Below are 17,936 nucleotides of genomic sequence, written 5' to 3'. Positions count from 1 at the left end.
AGTGATTAACATTCCCCTTTGGAGAGGACATGTAGCACATCGCTGTATCTCCTGCACCTCAGGGGTTCACCAGGGCTTGCCAGCCCTCCTCATTGGAGCCTTTTTATTTGCTGAAGAGGTGGTGTTTATTCCCCTGTGACACCGTGCCTGCACAAGTCAGGGTGACGTGTGGCAAAGAGTGTGGGTCTCAATGAGATACAGAAAGGTTCAGGAAGTCCAACAGCGGATCAGAGCAAGGCCAGTGAGTGCCCCTCAGGCAGGCACCTTGGGGTATGCCAGCTCCTTAGCTAGCCAGGCTGCATTAGCACAGCTCCTCACACTGATCTTTACCGTTTATAGAGGTCTGACAGAAACAGCGTGCTGTGGATGTGAGGGCTCGTCAGAGCCACAGCAGGGGATGGAAGCGCTCAGGGCTCGGGCCATGCTGGAGTTGGGGCATCCCATGATGGGACTTCCCTTTGAAACTGGAGTGTTGTTACGCTGTGGCACGCTGGCATTTTCCAGCGTGTGTTTTCAGACCCCAACAGCCGAAAATCCAAGAAATGTGTCTCTTGTGTGGATGCTCGTAATCGCTCAACGTACTGCGTTGAAAGTACGAAACCCTGCCGTTTCTTATAGCAGCGGCTCTTTATTTGCAGAACTGCTACCGGGGAGCCGTGTAACGTGTGAGGGCAGAACGGAATTAGGGGGCAGCGCTTCTGGCTGGGGTCACAGGAACCGGCAGTGCGGTAACCGGGCCCGGAGCCGGCTCGGCAGCGGATGCGCCACCGTGGCCCTTCTCCCCGGGCTGCTGAAGCCCCGTGCCCGGCGAGCTCCCGCCATGCTGTGGCTGGAGCTAAGCGCTGGCCGCGCTACCCCGCGCTGTCGTGGAGGGGCTGGCGATAGGCCAGGTGTCGCGATAACCCCGTAACGAGCCGACCAGAGCCCGGGCGGCGCCCGTCTCCTGGCAACCGCCGTTTCCGCTTCCGCCGCTCCGCGCATCCCAGCGGCCGCCGCTCGCCTCCTGCTCGGCCCAGCGGGAGCCGCCGCCGGGACCCCGCGGGGGCTGCGGAGGGGGAAGCGGGCGGGCGGTGGAGAGGAGGTGTGTGAGGGGCCGGGACCTCGGCGCGGTGCCGGTCTCGTTACCCCGAACCCCCACAGAGGGGCCGTGGTGGCCGTGGTGCGTTCGGGGCAGCCGGGGCCCTGCGGCGGCTCCCTCCTGGCCGGCGGGAGGAGGCCCTTGCCGGCCGGCATTGCGCTAGGCCCGAGCGGGCGGCGGCAGCCCCGCGCAGCCGGCGGGCACCGGCATCCTGTGGCGGGTAGGTCGGGTGGGCCCTCGTGGGGCAGCAAGGGGCTTGGCCCTAGTAGGGGTTAAAACATGTCTGATGAGGCTGCGCGTTGGCTTCTTGGACTAGGGGCCGGTTGCCGGGCTGGCCCTGCCGTCTGCCCGAGTGCTGTGAGGGGTTAGGCCGGCGAGGCTGAGCTGCCGAGGGATGGAAGGGCCGGGGAGCGGAAGAAGCACTTCCTCCTCGGTGGTCACAGACCACAGTTTGGTGTTCTGGACTCTGTGCTCCGTGCTCCTGCCGGTGCTCATCACCCTGTGGTGCAGCTTCCAGCGGTCCCGGCGGCAGGTGTTGATCCGAGATATCTTTCGGAAGAGCAAGCATGACTGGCACTACACAGACCTCTTCGGGCAGCCCTCCTACTGCTGCGTGTGTGCTCAGCACATCCTCCAGGGCGCTTTCTGCAACTGCTGCGGCCTGCGTGTCAGCGAAGGCTGCCTCAAGAAGGCTGACCAGCGCTTTCACTGCAAGGAGATTATGATGAGCAACAGCGGAGCCCGCAGCTCCATGCCGCACCACTGGATCAGAGGCAACGTCCCGCTCTGCAGCTGCTGTATGGTCTGCAGACAGCAGTGTGGCACACAGCCCAAGCTCTGCGACTACAGGTACTGCAGGGGAATTTGACTTCGTATGAGTAAGTACGATGCCATATCCGTAGGGTGATTGGAGCATGTTACCCCGAAGGGGATCCTGCAGGAGTCAGGTGTAAAACCCTGTTAAACAAACAACTTCAAAGAACCTAAAATTAAAATGGATGCTTGTGGGTAGTTGGAGTCAAAGATTGAGTGTGGCATTATATCTCCTGTCTGCTTGCTCTCTTAATTGCATTACTGGTGTGCTATCTACCCTGTAATTACATTTAAAAGGCTATCTGTGTCCAGGAGAGTGTGTATTTTAGGGGATGACCTGAAAAAGGTTCTAATGCCCTTGTCATTTGTGTAGTGGGTATCCTGTGCAGTTTGGGTGGCACAGCTCTCAGTTCAGAGGCATCTGCTCAGTCTAACTAGAACAACCATCTTAAACCTACTGAAGTTCATTTCTAAGGATACTCCAGAAGAAAGCCAATGGGAAATTTTAAGAGCTTCTGTAATACAATCTGTTGTTAAGGTTTGTGGTGAGAGTGTTAAAAAATTCAAGGAGTCATTAATGGGCTTGCAAAGTTGTCAGCCTGACACATACAGGCGTGTTATGCCAAAATACAGTGCTAGTGATCTAGGTCCTGGGTACAGCATAAGTGTTACTTCAGCCTTCTCAAAAGATGTCATCTCTCCATTATATATTTTGCTTTGTGTCTGTAATGCTGTCAGATTGCTTGGTAAGTAAGCAGAAAATGAGCACTCTATTGGAAACAAAACCTTGAGAGAGTGTGCATAGCAAAGGAGGGAAGGAGCGGGGACTGAAGGCAAAGGGGGAAGAAAAGAAGAGGGAAAGAAGTCACGGTACAGGGCAAGTATCATTGTACTCTGGTGTGCTGGATTAGTCAGGAGGACTCCAAAAATAGCTTTCACAGCTGCTTAAACCAAGGGTTTGGATGTAGCAAATGAGGATTAACATTCTGCAGAGGCTGGCGGTGGATATTGCAGCATTTCCTCTTGTTCTGGCCCGTTTTCCAGGACAGCTTTTAGAATGCATAAAAGCAGAGCAGTTTTGCATAACAGAATCCCAGCAGCCTTGTACCACACTGTGTAACCTTTTAGGTTTCAGGCTTAAAGGGTTATTCTACATCTTACGAAATTTATTAATAAGTGTTATTTATAACACTGTTAATTTGAACTCTAGTGTTTTGTCTGTGCTCTTTAAGGATGGCTAGAGTTCAGTTTCTCTTTCAATATAACTGTTAGTCTTGCAGACAATGCAGAAGGATGTTTGTAGCACCTAGGTTTGGAATTAAAAATAATAGAGTTAATTTTAAGCCATTGGGTTTGGGTTTTTTTCCTCAGAATTCAAATGCTTTTCTAAACTTTCAAGCACAATGGCCTAGTTATGTGAGTTTCTGTAGCCAGTGTGTTTAAAATACTACTTACAGTGGTGCATGTAAGCAAGCACTTTTCAGAGTTAGGGTGTCTAAAATAAATGAGCAATATCGGTGTATCGGTTGTTTGAGGATTTCTTTTCCATGGCTTTTGGTCTTTATTCCAGATGTGTGTGGTGCCAGTACACTGTCCACGATGAATGCATGGTGGATTATTTAAAGACACAGAAGTGTACATTTGGAGAATTCAGAGATTTAATTATTCCACCATACTATTTGTCTACAATCAACCAGATGCGTAAAGAGAAAAGAACTGATTATGAAAAGGTAATGGTTTGCTGCTGCTTGGGTTTTAACGTATTTTTAAGAACCCCTGACAAACAAGCAAAAAAACCCCTACACACATTAAAATTTGAACTCAGAACATTGTCAGGTCAATCACTCTCAGGTGAATGTTTCAATACGTATGAAGTACTTGTAGTGTTAATTCTCTAACGGAGTTGGAGCATGAGCATACATTTGGATTTTGTTACTCCAAAACAACAGTGAGATTTGGGTACATTGCTTGAATGTTTTGTGATTTTTCTGCTACTGTGTTCCTAACATTGTAGTATTTGTTGTCCTAGGCACTGCAGAACAGAGATCTTCAACCTTTATGTTTCTGTTTTGACTGCCTCAGACTAATTGATAACTTCCTCATTTACACGCTTGCAGGGAGCAGGGCTGTAAACGTTTCCAAATGTGCAGTGGTTTTGTCTGACTGACTTCTACCCTTTTGCAGGTAGCACCTTACTGCAGAAAACACTGGATGCCAGTAATTGTACTGGCCAATACTCGCAGTGGAAACAACATGGGTGAAACTTTACTAGGAGAATTTAAAATTCTGCTGAACCCTGTTCAGGTATTTACAGTGAAAAGCCACTATCATAAAATAAGCTTAAAGTAGAACATGGCTCTGCTTACACAGTGGTAGTAGGATCTTATGGAGGATCAGTAAAGCAAACAAAATTCATGCAGTTTGTTCTTTTAGAACGAACAGCTTTATAAGAGAGAAACTGAAACTGCAGAGGCTCCTCCCACCCCCAGGTTTGTTACGGTTCTAATACCAGTCCAGGGTTTTATTTCTAGTAACAGATGCAGTAATTCTGTTAATGATAAGTGTTTGGCTCTTGAAACTGCATGCAATTGTTAGAAAATGAAACTTTCTGATCTTAATTTGAAAACTGCATTTGTTTAAATCCTCACTTGTGCAAGTGTCAGTGTTTGCAGTTGCTGCTTTGTGTTGTTGCTTTCCTTTAAAATCCACGGGGATAGACCAGGATGTTGACATAAGGCAGTTAGTTGTTCCTTGGATTTCCTGGCTGCACCTTAAGAGTCTTCCTTTGAAGTTCAAAACACAGCCTTGGAATACAGGCTAGTAGAAATCACTATGTGTGTGTGTGTGTTTAAATGCATTCCAATCAGGCTTTAAAGAATTAACCTCTTTTTGTGCTGGGTATTTAAAAATAACCTTTATCTGAAGTCTTTCTTCTCTACAGAATTCATCATAATGCCTCTAGATAGAGACTTTCCCTAGAACACTGTCAGCTCAGTTTATCAATGGCTTTTATTCCCAGTGAAGCAGCTAGAGGTGTCTTGTGAATTTGGGAAACCAAATCCTGCTTGTAGAAGTCAGGACAGCTCATAATATAATACTGTAAATGTAAAATCTTTATTTTGCATGAGAATGAGCTTTTTGAAGTTGTTTATCTGCAAGGCAAATCCTGAGTCGTGTTCTGTGAACTCAGGGAACTCCTCATTTTCTTCTCTTCTAGGTTTTTGATCTAAGCAAAATCACACCTGCTAAAGCACTCCAACTTTGTACCTTGCTGCCTTGCAACGCTGTCAGGGTTCTTGTCTGTGGTGGGGATGGCACAGTAGGCTGGGTCCTGGATGCCATTGATGAAATGAAGATAAAGGTATTGTGGTTTAAGTTAAAAGATGTTTTATGGAGAAACGAGTTTTGGAGCTGCTGAAGTGCTGCACCTGATCTCTTAACCTGCATTTATTGTTTTCATTTTACTGAATAAGCCTAGAGAGAAATATTTGCAGAATTGCTTATTCATACCATTTCCCTGGTAGTTTAGGAAAAATATGACAGCTTTATGTTTTAAATGATGTTTCAAGTTGTTCTTTTCTGTAAAAGAAGAAAAGAACAAGCTGCAGAATATTTTATGTGGTGTTCTTTCCTCTTTGTCTAAACAGATTTGCTTTAAATGGCATTGCTGCTAATGTGCTCTGACTAGTCATTTCTCCCAATGCACTCAATCTTGTATAATAACCTCATAATGCTGCTGGCTACACTGGTTATATTTCCAGTGCATGAATGAGTGCAGTCATTTGCTTCTGCTCCTTATCATATATTCTAAAGAGCCTGTCAGAGCTGTCAGTCTGCAGGCTACTGTAGCCTGTGCTGACACCAAGTAGAGAAGGAAAATTAAGCTGTATGTTCACATTGATTTGAAATGGAAGATATTGCAGTTTACAGGGCTACTTAGAACTATTGAGAAAATAAAAAAGGAAGAATTATTTGGGCTTTAGTGCTTTACCTATAAACTTTTTCTCCAGTAATAAAAGGAAGAAAGTTTCTCCTCTTATATAAATGTGGATTTTGTTGTTGGTTTGGGGTATTTTGCTGTGGCTTTCCTGTTAATACAAAAAATGTTTTAGTTGAAGGCCATTATTACTTTGTGCATAGTCAAACTGAGCTTATATCAGGACTTTTATGTACTGATAAAGTATAAATGCAACAAAGCCTAACTGTAAAGGTTAATGAATATGAGTATGTGGTTACTTGGTCTTAGGCACCTGATATATTGTCCCTCAGAGCCAACATAGTTGATTAAATCTGTGTTCGTTTTTGTTTCCAAGTATTCAAAGTGAGTCATGGGAGTTAGATAAATACTGATGAGATTATCCACAAAACCTTTTTATTATCAGCAATAGGTCATTTGCTCCCTTCGTTTATCTTGACTTTCAAACACAGGTTACCTAGCTGATAACTCCTTGAAAAAACAGTAACCGTAATGCCGCTTATTGCAAGTACTTTTCACAGCTGAATTTCAAAGGCCATAATAAATCTGAAATAACTCTCCGTCCTTCTATGGTCAAGAGAGCAAAAACCTTTGCTGAGGTGGCCATTCTGAATGCCTGCTGCTGTCACTTCCCCTCTGATCTGCAGAGGTGATTATCATCTGCTCCATCTGCTGATGGCAGTTGGATCTGTGAGTGCATGTGGCATCACTGAAACTTAGATACTGACTTTCCTTCTTTGAGTATGTGAATTTCTGTCCATGGCTGAATACTATAGCGTTACGTGCATCTGCTGTTTCAGACCTAACCTCACTATAGTCTTCTAAGAGCATTTCAGTTTCTCCTGATGGTTCACAGCCATATGTTATGTCTCTCTTAGTGTTCATATCACTTCTCAGAGTTACAGAATCCCATAATTGTTTGGGTTGGAAGGGCCCTTAAAGCTCATCCAGTTCCAGCCCCCTGCCATGGGCAGGGACACCTTCCACTACAGCAGCTTGCTCTAAGCCCCATCCAGCCTTGCTTTGAGCACTGCCAGGGATGGGGCAGCCACAGTTTCTCTGGGCACCCTGTGCCAGCCCCTCAGCACCCTCACAGGAAGAGCTTCTGCCTGAGAGCTCAGCTCAGTCTCCCCTCTGGCAGGTTAAAGCCATTCCCCCTTGTCCTGTCCGTACAGGCCCTTGTAAAAAGTCCCTCTCCACATACCTGAAAAAATCTATTATTGCTTATGTGCAGTAATAGTGTTAGTAACTTACCGTGGCTACAGCAAGTCAGGAAATCAGATGCCACGTTCAGAGCTCCTCTTCTAGATCTAAAGCATCATCTTTGTGAAGGAATATTCCGTTCAGTATTAATAACACATTGTTTCCATATTGTGTTTGTATTCTCTTCTCGCAATGTTTTAACATTTCCTCCTTCTGCATTATCTCTACAATAAGTACCTAAATGTGCTATCTGCTATTACTGCTGCCAGCTCTATTGCTCTGCACTATGTAACAACCTGCTGTGAAGATTAATGATATTTATCTAACCTGAACATTTGGGGATAAAAGGGAGAAAATGCGTGCTGAAGGAGGAGCTAATATGCAGTGGTTTTGTATCCTAGGGGCAAGAACGTTATATTCCACAAGTTGCAATTTTACCCCTGGGAACAGGTAATGACCTGTCTAATACACTGGGCTGGGGTGCAGGTTATGCTGGAGAAGTCCCTGTAGAACAAATCTTACAAAATGTCATGGAGGCAGATGGAATCAAACTAGACAGGTAAGTAACAGTGGCAAGATAAGTTCTATAGAACCAAATACTACTATAGCTCTGCTGATAGCCAGTTGCAGCAGTATATATAAAGAAACACAAGTATTGGTGGAGGGAACTGGAAAATAATTGAGGCCCAAAATTAGTCTGGCTTTAGTTGTTCTACAAGGCTTAACTTTTTTGTAATTTAACTAAATTTGAATCTTTTGATTTGATCCCAGTATAGATATGAGATTCCTAACTACAGCTTTGATGCTAAGTGAGAACAGTCTGTCATGGGTCTAAGTAATGCTGTTGTTTTTCAGATGGAAGGTTCAAGTAACAAACAAAGGATACTACAACTTAAGGAAACCAAAGGTATGGTTTGCAAGTATAAATATGGATTCTGTGGAATACCTGGGTGTTTATACTAATTTTTCTGGTTACCCATTTTCCATTAAACACTGTGACTTTTATATCCTGATAATGATATTTAATAAGACCATAACTACAAGCTCTGTTCTACAGGTATTCACAATGAACAACTACTTCTCTATAGGACCTGATGCTCTCATGGCTTTAAATTTTCATGCTCATCGTGAGAAGACTCCCTCTCTGTTTTCCAGCAGAATTATTAACAAGGTCTGTTTGATGAAGTAACATTTTTCTCCTTGTAGTTCTTAACTTAAGGCTATTTTTTGCTTTACATTGCTTTACTCCGCTACTTCCTTTCATTCCATTTTAAGAGTCTGAGCTCACTTTTCTCTCTTGCCTCTGCTTTCTTGCTTACGGAATATACTGTTCAATTTTGATTTAGAATGTCTCATTTGCTCAGAAATTTAATGGATTAAAGGCATTGCCTATTTCCTTTTAATGTGGAGAGCAAGTTTCTTACGCAAGTTGTAGCCTCTCTCATGAAGAGAGCTTAGCTGAAGGATGTGCAAATACATATTAATAATAGATAAGGTTTGTAGAATAACAACTACACATGAATATTTCATATTCTTGATATGGTCTGTCTTTTTCTAACAGTGTTTTCTGTTCTCCCTGTTTTGGGGTATTTTTTTACAGGCAGTTTATTTTTTTTATGGAACCAAAGACTGCTTAGTACAGGAATGTAAAGATCTTAACAAAAAGGTTGAGGTAAGTTTTTTAACTTGCTTATCCTCTGAACAATTGGTGAAGTGTCAAAACTTTCCTTGTGAAAGAAAAGGGGGAAAGCTTTGCAGCTTGTATCTGTATGATTCTTTTGTGAGAATGGCTTTGGACTTGGAGTATTTTTGCAGATAGACAGAACACTGACGTATTTCATGGAATTCATGTCTTTGAGCTTACTGAAAATCCCTATTTATTTTATGACCTTGACTCAGTTCTGTGAGTTCAGGTACTGACACGCAGATAAAATTTGCCTTACACCAGAGATTTACATAAGTGAGAGCTCCTTTTTCTGTTCTCTGTTAACAGAAATCTATTAAAGCTTAGGATATCTTTTGGAATCAGAAGTCATTTTTTTAAAGTATGAGAAGAAAACATGTTCTATTTGTACAGGGCCAGTTTTTCTTCCAGTGGAAGCCTCTTAGATGCCTAAAGAGAATAACCAGCTTATATTGAAGTACTGAATTTGATCCACAATAATAAACTTCTGTTTGTCTTTTAAAGCTAGAGTTGGATGGTGAGAAAATTGAGTTGCCCAATTTGGAAGGCATCATTGTCCTGAATATTGGATACTGGGGAGGCGGCTGCAGGCTCTGGGAAGGAGTGGGTGATGAACCTTACCCCTTGGCAAGGTACACAGTGCATCTTCTTCTTATTTTTGCCTTTAATAACTCTTCTAGTGCAAGCAGTTCTCTCCTGGGCTGTACTTATGTAGTTAGACTTGTTTGAGAGTCAGAAGGATTCCTTGTGGCAGCAGGTTATCTAGGATTTATTATTTTCTTCATGTTAGAGATTTGGCCTAAGTGCATCCCACACATGAAGGTGTTTTTTAAGACCTTCTCATGATTAAGCAATAACATCAAAGAGGCTATTGAAATAAAGGTAGCCTTCAAAAAGTAGCAGATATGTCCATTTGAGAATATGAATGAACATGTCTTAATAGAGGTTAAAATATAAAGTAAAAACGACTCAAGCCAAAAATTTGACTGCCATGCTTGAGTAAGTTGGCTGGAGCAATACTATGAGGCAGAAAAGCTGGACACATCAGTTATTCCCTCTTGTACTTCCTTCTTCAGAAGCCATATATAAATATAATTCAGAGTTTGGTTACAAGACTTACCACATAACCATTAGGGTTGTCAGGGACCTCTGGAGATCATCCAGTCCAGCCTCCCCGCCAAGGCGAGGCCTCCTAGAGCACGTTACACATGTCCGTGTGGATTTTGAATGCCTCCAGAGAGGGAGAGAGGGAGACTCCATGATCCTGGATTTCTGAAAAATATTTGGGCAAGGTGCTTTACCAAAATCTAAAGAATTAGGCCATTAGAAGCTTTTCCTGTAGAATAATAACTGGATGAAAAGACAGAAAATTGTACACATTTATGGAAGAGAAATCCACTGTGGGCCTTAAATGTGCACGATGGGGCTTAAGTCATACATCTGTAGTTTCCAGAAGTTAGATGGGGTGTACCAGCTGGTGTATTGCTCTGTACTTGTGTTTCTGTGTGACTCCCCTTGCTGCTCAGTGGGATTTCTTCAGTCCTGGCCAGCACAAATAGACAGTTTAAACATATTTGTAGAATAACATGGCTATAGGAATAGCCATAAAAGGACTGTGTAATATTTGGACAGGTATTCTAGGGCTCATGAGCATCAGTAAAAAGTGTCTTCTTTCTTAATGCATAGACATGATGATGGACTTCTGGAGGTTGTCGGTGTTCATGGTTCTTTCCACTGTGCCCAGATTCAGGTGAAGCTAGCAAATCCTGTTCGCCTGGGGCAGGCACATACAGTGAGGGTAAGTGGCAGTGATGAACCTGTTTCCCCTAACTTACTTTTTTTTAATACACAGCATCAGCATGTTGTTGTTGTTGTAAAAGGGATCTCCAGAGCTCCTCTGAGCCACTGTGATTGTGTGTTCTTCTGTTTAATACTAGCTGATCTTGAAGAGTTCAAAGATGCCGATGCAGGTGGATGGAGAGCCATGGGCTCAGGGGCCCTGCACTGTTACCATAACTCATAAGACACATGCACTGATGCTGTATCACTCGGGTGAACAAACAGATGATGATACTTCCAGCAGTTCTGAGGAAGACCACATGAGAGAACTGACGGATGAAGATACATAGATTTTGTGGAACTTAACAGAATACAGCAGTGAACTTCAGCTCCTTCAAAAACACTGAGAACACCTAATTTAGATTAGAGTTTGTGTCCTAAGGTTCATACTTGTGAATGAACTACTGCTGAGGAAGAAGCCATGCTTTTACATTCATGAAAACATCCACAGCTGAATGACCACAACTGTTTTGCCTTTTAGATTGGTGGTAATGCCCAGCCTTTCTAGCTGGAGGAATTAGTTATACTAATGGCAGGAAAGAGACAGATACCTCAGCCCTCCCTTGCTGCGGAATCAGATCTTCTGCTCATACAGTCTAGTGTGCAGAATGTTTGATACCCTTGGAATGGGGAACAGCTGGAGTTTGGCCTGTTCCACCTGCCCTTTCCCCCAGAACAGAAATCAGACCGAGTAGGGTGTGAGGTGGTTTTCTGACAAAAGCCAGCTCCTGGCTGCCATCTCTTCTTGGGAGCAACACAAACACCTTTTCATGCTCCTGCTTGTGCAGGGTGTATCTTACAGATTTGACTGGGAGAGCAGAGGATCTGGGAGCTATTGGGAAGGTGGTTAGCAAGAAAGATGCGTTTGGACCGAAGGTTTCTGGAAGTGTTGTGTTAGCAAATGACCTTTTTCTGTGGTTTTATAAGCCATAGATAGAATACTCCTGAGGTCCCAAGTAGCCAAGGTACAACTTCAAAATAATTGTACCATGACTTGCACTGAATGATCCTGTGACTGACTCTGCTTCAGTTCAGTGAAAAACTAATTATAGTTCTTGTAAATAGCAACATCATAGTTCTTGAGGAGGCTTTTTGAGGGAAAACTTAGACAAAGGAGCTGTCTCTTTTTAGCTGTTTAGAGGAGGGGTTTAGAGAAACGAAGATTGGCAAATGTGTGTGTTAGTCATCTTGGGTTTCTTAAAGATCCTGCTTCATCATCACTTGAAAATGATCAGGAGCAAGCCAGTCTGTTAACTGTTTCAATTTTAAGTGTGGCAGTTAAGAGCTAAGTTGATAGAAGTTAGCAAGTTCTGGTGTTCAGGTGTATAATTTGATTGGGGGGGGAAAGAGCATGGAAGCATTTGTCTTCTGGCTGGCTCTTAGGAGGGTCAGAGTTACCATGTTGGACCTGAAACTTCATTTCCCATATGATTATATAGTGAGAAAAAGATTGGTGATCTGTACTGATAGTACAGGTTAAGAACACATACAACAATACATGGAAACTGTCAGTTTGGTGTATCTGAAGCTTCTCAGGTTAAAAGCTTCTCAGGTGAACACATCTTCATGGTTAACAGAAGTAAAAACCTGCTTCCTTTTTTCTTTTCTGTTGTGGGTATTTAAAGCCTGCAGCAGGTGAGAGCTATGAGCTGAGGTTTAAACTTTGTCTCTAAGTAATTCAGTTGAGTCCAGTTGAGTTACTGAAGGTGATCTTCCAAGTAGGAAGAGAATTTATGCTGAATGTATACTTTTATAAGCCAAGATGGTAACAGAAAATGAGAGCTTTGGTTTAAACTTTGAATGTTGCTGCTTTTGTCAGAACTCCTCCATTATTTTGGTGATTGTGTCTTTTTTTTTCCTCCCCCTTTTTTCCTTCTACTTAATGAAAGTGATACCATTGGCTAAAGTAAGCTGTGTTTCTAGGTTTTGTAAACTGAAACTGTTTTTCAGCAATTGTAAAATGACACTTGCATTAATGGTGAATGAACTATTTATATTTTAAAATAATTTATTGAAACCTTGGCAAAGTCAGTATTTTTAAAACCTTCAATTGTAATCCTCTTTGGAGAGCATTTTTAACTTGATGGTATTTGTTGTAGAAAATGTATGTACTAGATCTTAAATACTACTGATTGTCAGTGAATTTATAGCTGTCTGAAAATCTGATTAGACTGTAATGCACTGTAAAGCAGAAGCCATGTGTAAATTCCACATTCATTAGCTTTATACACCTCAACTTAATTATTATGTGTAAATATGGGGAACAAATGAATAGCAAAAACTGTGTAAAAAGCATTTAAAATACCCAAAAGTATGCTGTGTTAGAGAAATCCACTAACCTCTTTTTTTAGTTATGAGCTTCAATTTGTATTAGCTTCAAAGATCTCACTAGCTAAGTTACTATTTTTATATATGTAACCATAGGCATCCTTAAAATAGTGAAGATCTTTGCTATGGTTCTTACCTGTTGTTTACAAGCAAATGCCACCTCTCTGGAAAAGCAGGGTATATGCTATGAAAGGCAGTATTTTCTCAAGGGAAACAGCATCACTGGCTACTTAGTCTCAGCTCTTCATAATCAGCTTAGAGTTACCTGAAGCTGAGCAGGTGATTGTGCAAATTGTTTTATAGCCTAAGAACCTTTACCTGGTCAAGAACTTCACTCTTTGGACTCCTGATATCTAGAAGAAAAATAATTGATGCCAAGACTTTGAAAGTCCCCGTTTTGTGCAGGAAGTGAGCTGGCTTCTCCACTTGTGCTTTGCCCAAGTGGGGACCAGTGATCTACCATGTTTGTGCAGGCAGAATCCTCCCAGTTACTCAAAAGGTGTGAAATCCCCTTTGGGAAGTGGAAATCCTTAATTCCTGTTGGAGAAACAAAGGAGAAGTGAAAGTAGCATCTAATTGGGTACTTGTTTGGGAAAACCCTGGTAAATAGCCCTGTTTCATGGGACAGATCATCCCCTTCTTGCGTGTGGAAGGGAATAAGCTTGTGTTTCACAAGCTGTTAGTGATTGCTGCAAATGACAGGTAGCAAATGTAGCCACTGTAAGGATGGGGAAGCCTCTTGTAAATTGTATTTGTGGTGTGGAGAATATTCTGTAAGGTTGGAGTGTCCAGTTCCCAATCACACATGGGATCATCTGTCTGTTGTAACTGTCTGTAGCTGACCTATGCATGACCAAAAGTTGTTTTTAAACATACAATGTTAGCACTAGAATCTCTTGGGAAATCTTGCTGTTTCCAACATGCTGTCCTTGGATTTCTATGTATCCTCCTTTCCAGGATGTTCCAAATTGGGTTAAAGCCTGTTTTGAATTAGTTTCATGGGATTGTTTTGATGTCCAATTGCAGGCAATAAATGTCAGCAATGGGCTTCCAGATTCTAACGCTAGCATAAATGCACTATTCTAATTTGTATATAGCTATAGCTGCTTGATGTTGTCATGTTGTGATTGTAAACCTGTTACATGCGTTTTTAACATGGTAGCTGCAAAAAGCCCCACAACACGTAGCTACTCTGTAGCTCTTGTGAAAAGAAATTGGAAACCTGAAAACACTGCAGTACGTTCTCTGTCCAGGAGAGGGTGCTCTGCAGCTGGGTCCCATGCCCTGCCCTGCCCTGCCCTGAGGAATTTTTCCTGACCCTGTTGATGCTTAACGTTGGAAAAATACCAAAAGCAATGTTTCATAAAGACAAGTCATGAATAGTTCCCTCTGGCAGTCTTCACTCGGTTATACCCTTGTGTAAACTGCACCGGTGAATAACAACCATCAAGTGTCAAGCACTCAAAAGTGAATTACTGAGGTTTTAATGCTGCATACACTAGCTTAACTGTGCACAGTTTCTTGTTGTAGGCTCTGTTTTACTTTGTGTTTTCAATTCAGCCATTCGTAGCAGGGTTAAACTGTTTCAGATGCCACCAGCATTTTCTGTCTTTCTCCATGTCTGGACTTCTTAGAAAGGTGTATGAAGTTCAAACTTGCATTCTTCATCTTCAGAAACAGCTGAGGAAGTGAGTAGCATACACGTAGGTAATTTTTTTCTATGTATGTCTGTTGGTTTGGTGTTTAAAGCAGGTTAGAGTAGTGCTTAGAGCGTACTTTTAACAGCACTTTGCAATTATTGCAGTTATTAATATAATCTTGTGTTTTCTACTGCAGTTGCAATATTGCTGTTTCAAATTAATGTGGAATTTGTTCAAACTTGAATATTTTTCTCAGCTGTTATGAATTGCATTTCATGTTCATAATGTGAGAACTATATAATGTAATTTATGCATTTGATACTCTTTTTGTATGTTCATTTTCAGTGTTGCCCCTTCATAGGTTTTTTTATTCCAGGTCTTGCTTTTCATAAGCACTAACTTGAAACACCATTTACTTTGGTTAGAAGCTTTAAGTACTTGCTCTCAGAAAACAGACTTGAGATTCTTCTGGTTGTAAAAGAAAATGCTACCTTGTTTGAACGCCCTTGGAGAAAGACATCCTGTTGAGGCAATGCTTATAGCAAAAGTAAGTTAAAAATTTCTTCTGTATGACTTCAGCTAATTCAGATTGAGAATACATTTTACCCATACATTTTGCTTTCTAGTGTTTACAACTACACAGTAAGTACTTCTTTCCCTCAGTTATTGGATTACTCATTTTATGCTGGCTCACTTTCAGCTAAACATGTAATTCAAGACAGCATCAAAAGCTCTGATTAAATCAGAATAGTGAGCTTCTCTTCTATCCACTTTATCCCTCATGCCAGATAGCTTGTTAGAAAGGAACACTGGAACGGCTTCACCCAGCTTATTCTTAGCCCAGAAACCCACTTGTTTGGCTTTTTCAGTCACCACCACCACACCTGGAAGATGTCAGAAAGGTCTCCAAAGGCTCCCAGACCCCTGACCTATTCTCAATGTCCAATTTTTGCTCTTTGCTGCTGGGGAGGCACCTCCCCATTCCCCACAGCTTCTGAGAACTGATTGTTAAAGGTTCTGGTTTCAGTTTGGCCGGTTCCTTCTGGTTCTGTATTATGTTGCACTGAAGCTCACAGCTTTTATAGTGTGTGTTATTGTATCTCACTGGTTTAGAAACCAAAAAACTAATAACAAACTTCAAGCACTGTACCTTAGCTGTGAACAGCATAATGGTATCATTGTTATAGGAGTTAGCCTTTTCTACTTAGCAACAAATGCTTTTTGGTAGAGTACCACTGTAACCTAGTTATTCTGTGGGTAAGTAGGACACTTAGGAGCCATTGCATGTATTCTAACTGAAAGACCTTTTTTGTTCTGTGTTCCATACCAACTACTAGCAGTTTTCCTTTTGGAAAAGAAAGGAAGATTTGACCCTTCAGTTAGGAGTACACTAGGATATCTTCTGGTTTAAAAATACTAGTACTTAACTCCTCCTGATGAATGTGAACCACTTATTTTAAAATGCTGACTTATTTTCTAGTAAATTATAGCTGCTTTTTGAGCATAAGAATGAGACAACAGAGACCACTTGTTTATTTAGTATATTGAGAGAATTTAGACATTCTCTATTTCACCTTCGTTTAGGCCACCGTTCTAAAAGCTCAGCATGATCACAGCTTTTTATCTCACTAAGTGTGCTGATAACACAGTTCAGGTTTTGGGCATCTCAGGGAGAGACCTCTAGCTGGAGTAAAGCCACCTGCCTTGACTAAACCTAGTGATGTTACACAGACTTACATTAGCTGAGGATCCAGCCCTTAACTATTCAAAAGCATGAATGTAACCAAAATTTTGCTTTCTTTCCTGTGCTGTGTACCCTTACTGATGTAATTCACTTTTTGGCATTTGTTTTATTTGCAACTTGCTTGTATATTGCGGTGTGAAAATAGTTCTCTTTTTAAGAGTAAGTGGGAATTTACATTGTGAGCTTATCGCATTCTGTACCCAAAGTTTACATCCCTCAGAAGCCATTTCGTCTGCTACCAACCATTGTGATCTTTAGAGTAAGTACCTCCAGCCATCTCCTCTTTCTAGGGTTTTTATAGTTAAACAGAAAGGATTTTTATTTTTGTAGCTTGTAACTTCAATCTGTACAGCAGTGACTTCTATTTAGTAATTCGTGGTCAGAGTACTGTAAAAATGTTACTTTTAAGAGCTGTAACTTTAAATTAGTAATTACAGCTTGCAAGAAAATACCAGCATGTTAAGAGTTGGGAAGATAAAAAAGTTTGTTCTTTAGCTTGGAACTACTGTGATGCTGTGACTTGTGATTTGTATTGAATGTGTTTATGCATATATTCTGAAGTTGCACTGAATGGGGAAAAAGTGAGCTTAAAATGCAAGTAATAGATGAGGAAGTAGAATTTATAACACCTTAGGGTTTTTTTTCAACTGATATAGGTGGCATTTTGGATTCAGTACTTCTTGGTTTTCCCACAAAACAGTAAGGTGGGAGTGATCAGTGTGCTCCTGACAGAGCAACCGTTTCCTTACGGTCCAGTTTGAGGTAGGTGTTATTTAGTGCCCAAACATAAGCTGAAGCTGTCCTTACCATTCCCACCTCTCTTCCCAGGAAACAGAATTTCAGAGCAAACCTGACTGCTCACAGCAGTGAAGTGTGAGATTCTTTGCAAAGAAATAACAGCCAACAGTGTATCGAAGCTTCAATATAAATGTTTAAAGTCAAACATTGATAATTCTTTTTCTTGACACCAGGTGATGCTTTCAAACCCCAAAGTGTTTCCAGTTGTTTTTTAAAAGGCAGCAGGCTGAAATGAGAGGATAAGGAGGTACCACTGTAAAACTATTATTAAGTCATAAAAGGTGGGCAGCATGTTCTTCATTTGCTGTGTAGGCACATGAAGTGTGGTTGTGGAATGTCTCGTAAAAGCCTCTGCTCTGAACCCTCGTTGACTTCATCCAGTGTTTCTGAATTGGTTGATGATACCATTGCCCCCTGTAATTGTGATGTTTGCTCAAATCATTACATATGGGTGATGTGGATTATTTGGGCCAGGTTCTGTCTGTGAGAAGCTGCAAATCCAGTGAAATCTGCTGGTTGTCTGCTGGTACTCCACATTTACACAGGTGAAACTGAAGAAAACTCATCTTCAGGCAGTTGTATCACGGCCTGTCTCTGTGACTTCAGCTCCCCAGTGCTCTTCTGAGTAACATCTGCTCCATATTCTTCATAGAGTTTTGTAAATGCAGTTTTTTTCACAGCACTGACACTGTTACTGAATTTCCTAATGCATCTTTTTGTTGTCTTGTTATTTCTACTGTGTTTCTCTGTAAAGTGTGTGGATTAAAGTATTTAAACTCAATTTTTCTTGTTCCTCACTAGAAGCAAATGTGAGTTTTCAGGTCTGTAACAAC

At 41.8% G+C, this 17,936-nt stretch overlaps 1 protein-coding gene across 2 annotated transcripts; it reads left to right on the top strand.

Annotated features, from left to right (window-relative positions):
* The first annotated feature begins 1,257 nt into the window (after nucleotides 1–1,257).
* Nucleotides 1,258–17,884, top strand: DGKE (diacylglycerol kinase epsilon). 2 transcript variants are annotated; one of them, XM_061377333.1, is made up of 11 exons: nucleotides 1,258–1,927; nucleotides 3,462–3,621; nucleotides 4,076–4,195; nucleotides 5,109–5,252; nucleotides 7,472–7,629; nucleotides 7,926–7,977; nucleotides 8,128–8,241; nucleotides 8,671–8,742; nucleotides 9,259–9,386; nucleotides 10,441–10,552; nucleotides 14,923–17,884. In XM_061377333.1, the coding sequence occupies exons 1-11, from the start codon at nucleotides 1,473–1,475 to the stop codon at nucleotides 15,037–15,039; spliced, it is 1,632 nt and encodes a 543-aa protein (XP_061233317.1). In that variant the 5' UTR covers nucleotides 1,258–1,472; the 3' UTR covers nucleotides 15,040–17,884. The 2 variants fall into 2 exon arrangements, with proteins under 2 accessions (XP_061233317.1, XP_061233316.1); XM_061377332.1 differs by lacking the exon at nucleotides 14,923–17,884 and adding an exon at nucleotides 10,692–12,610.
* The last annotated feature ends 52 nt before the right edge of the window (nucleotides 17,885–17,936 follow it).

Source organism: Neopsephotus bourkii, unplaced genomic scaffold (assembly GCF_033783945.1).
Source record: "Neopsephotus bourkii isolate Nb327-2 ecotype Australia unplaced genomic scaffold, CSIRO-AGI_Nbou_v1 NB_1749, whole genome shotgun sequence".
Taxonomy (NCBI): domain Eukaryota; kingdom Metazoa; phylum Chordata; class Aves; order Psittaciformes; family Psittacidae; genus Neopsephotus; species Neopsephotus bourkii.
Note: the sequence above shows the minus strand (reverse complement) of the source record. Positions and strands in the feature narration are given on the sequence as shown.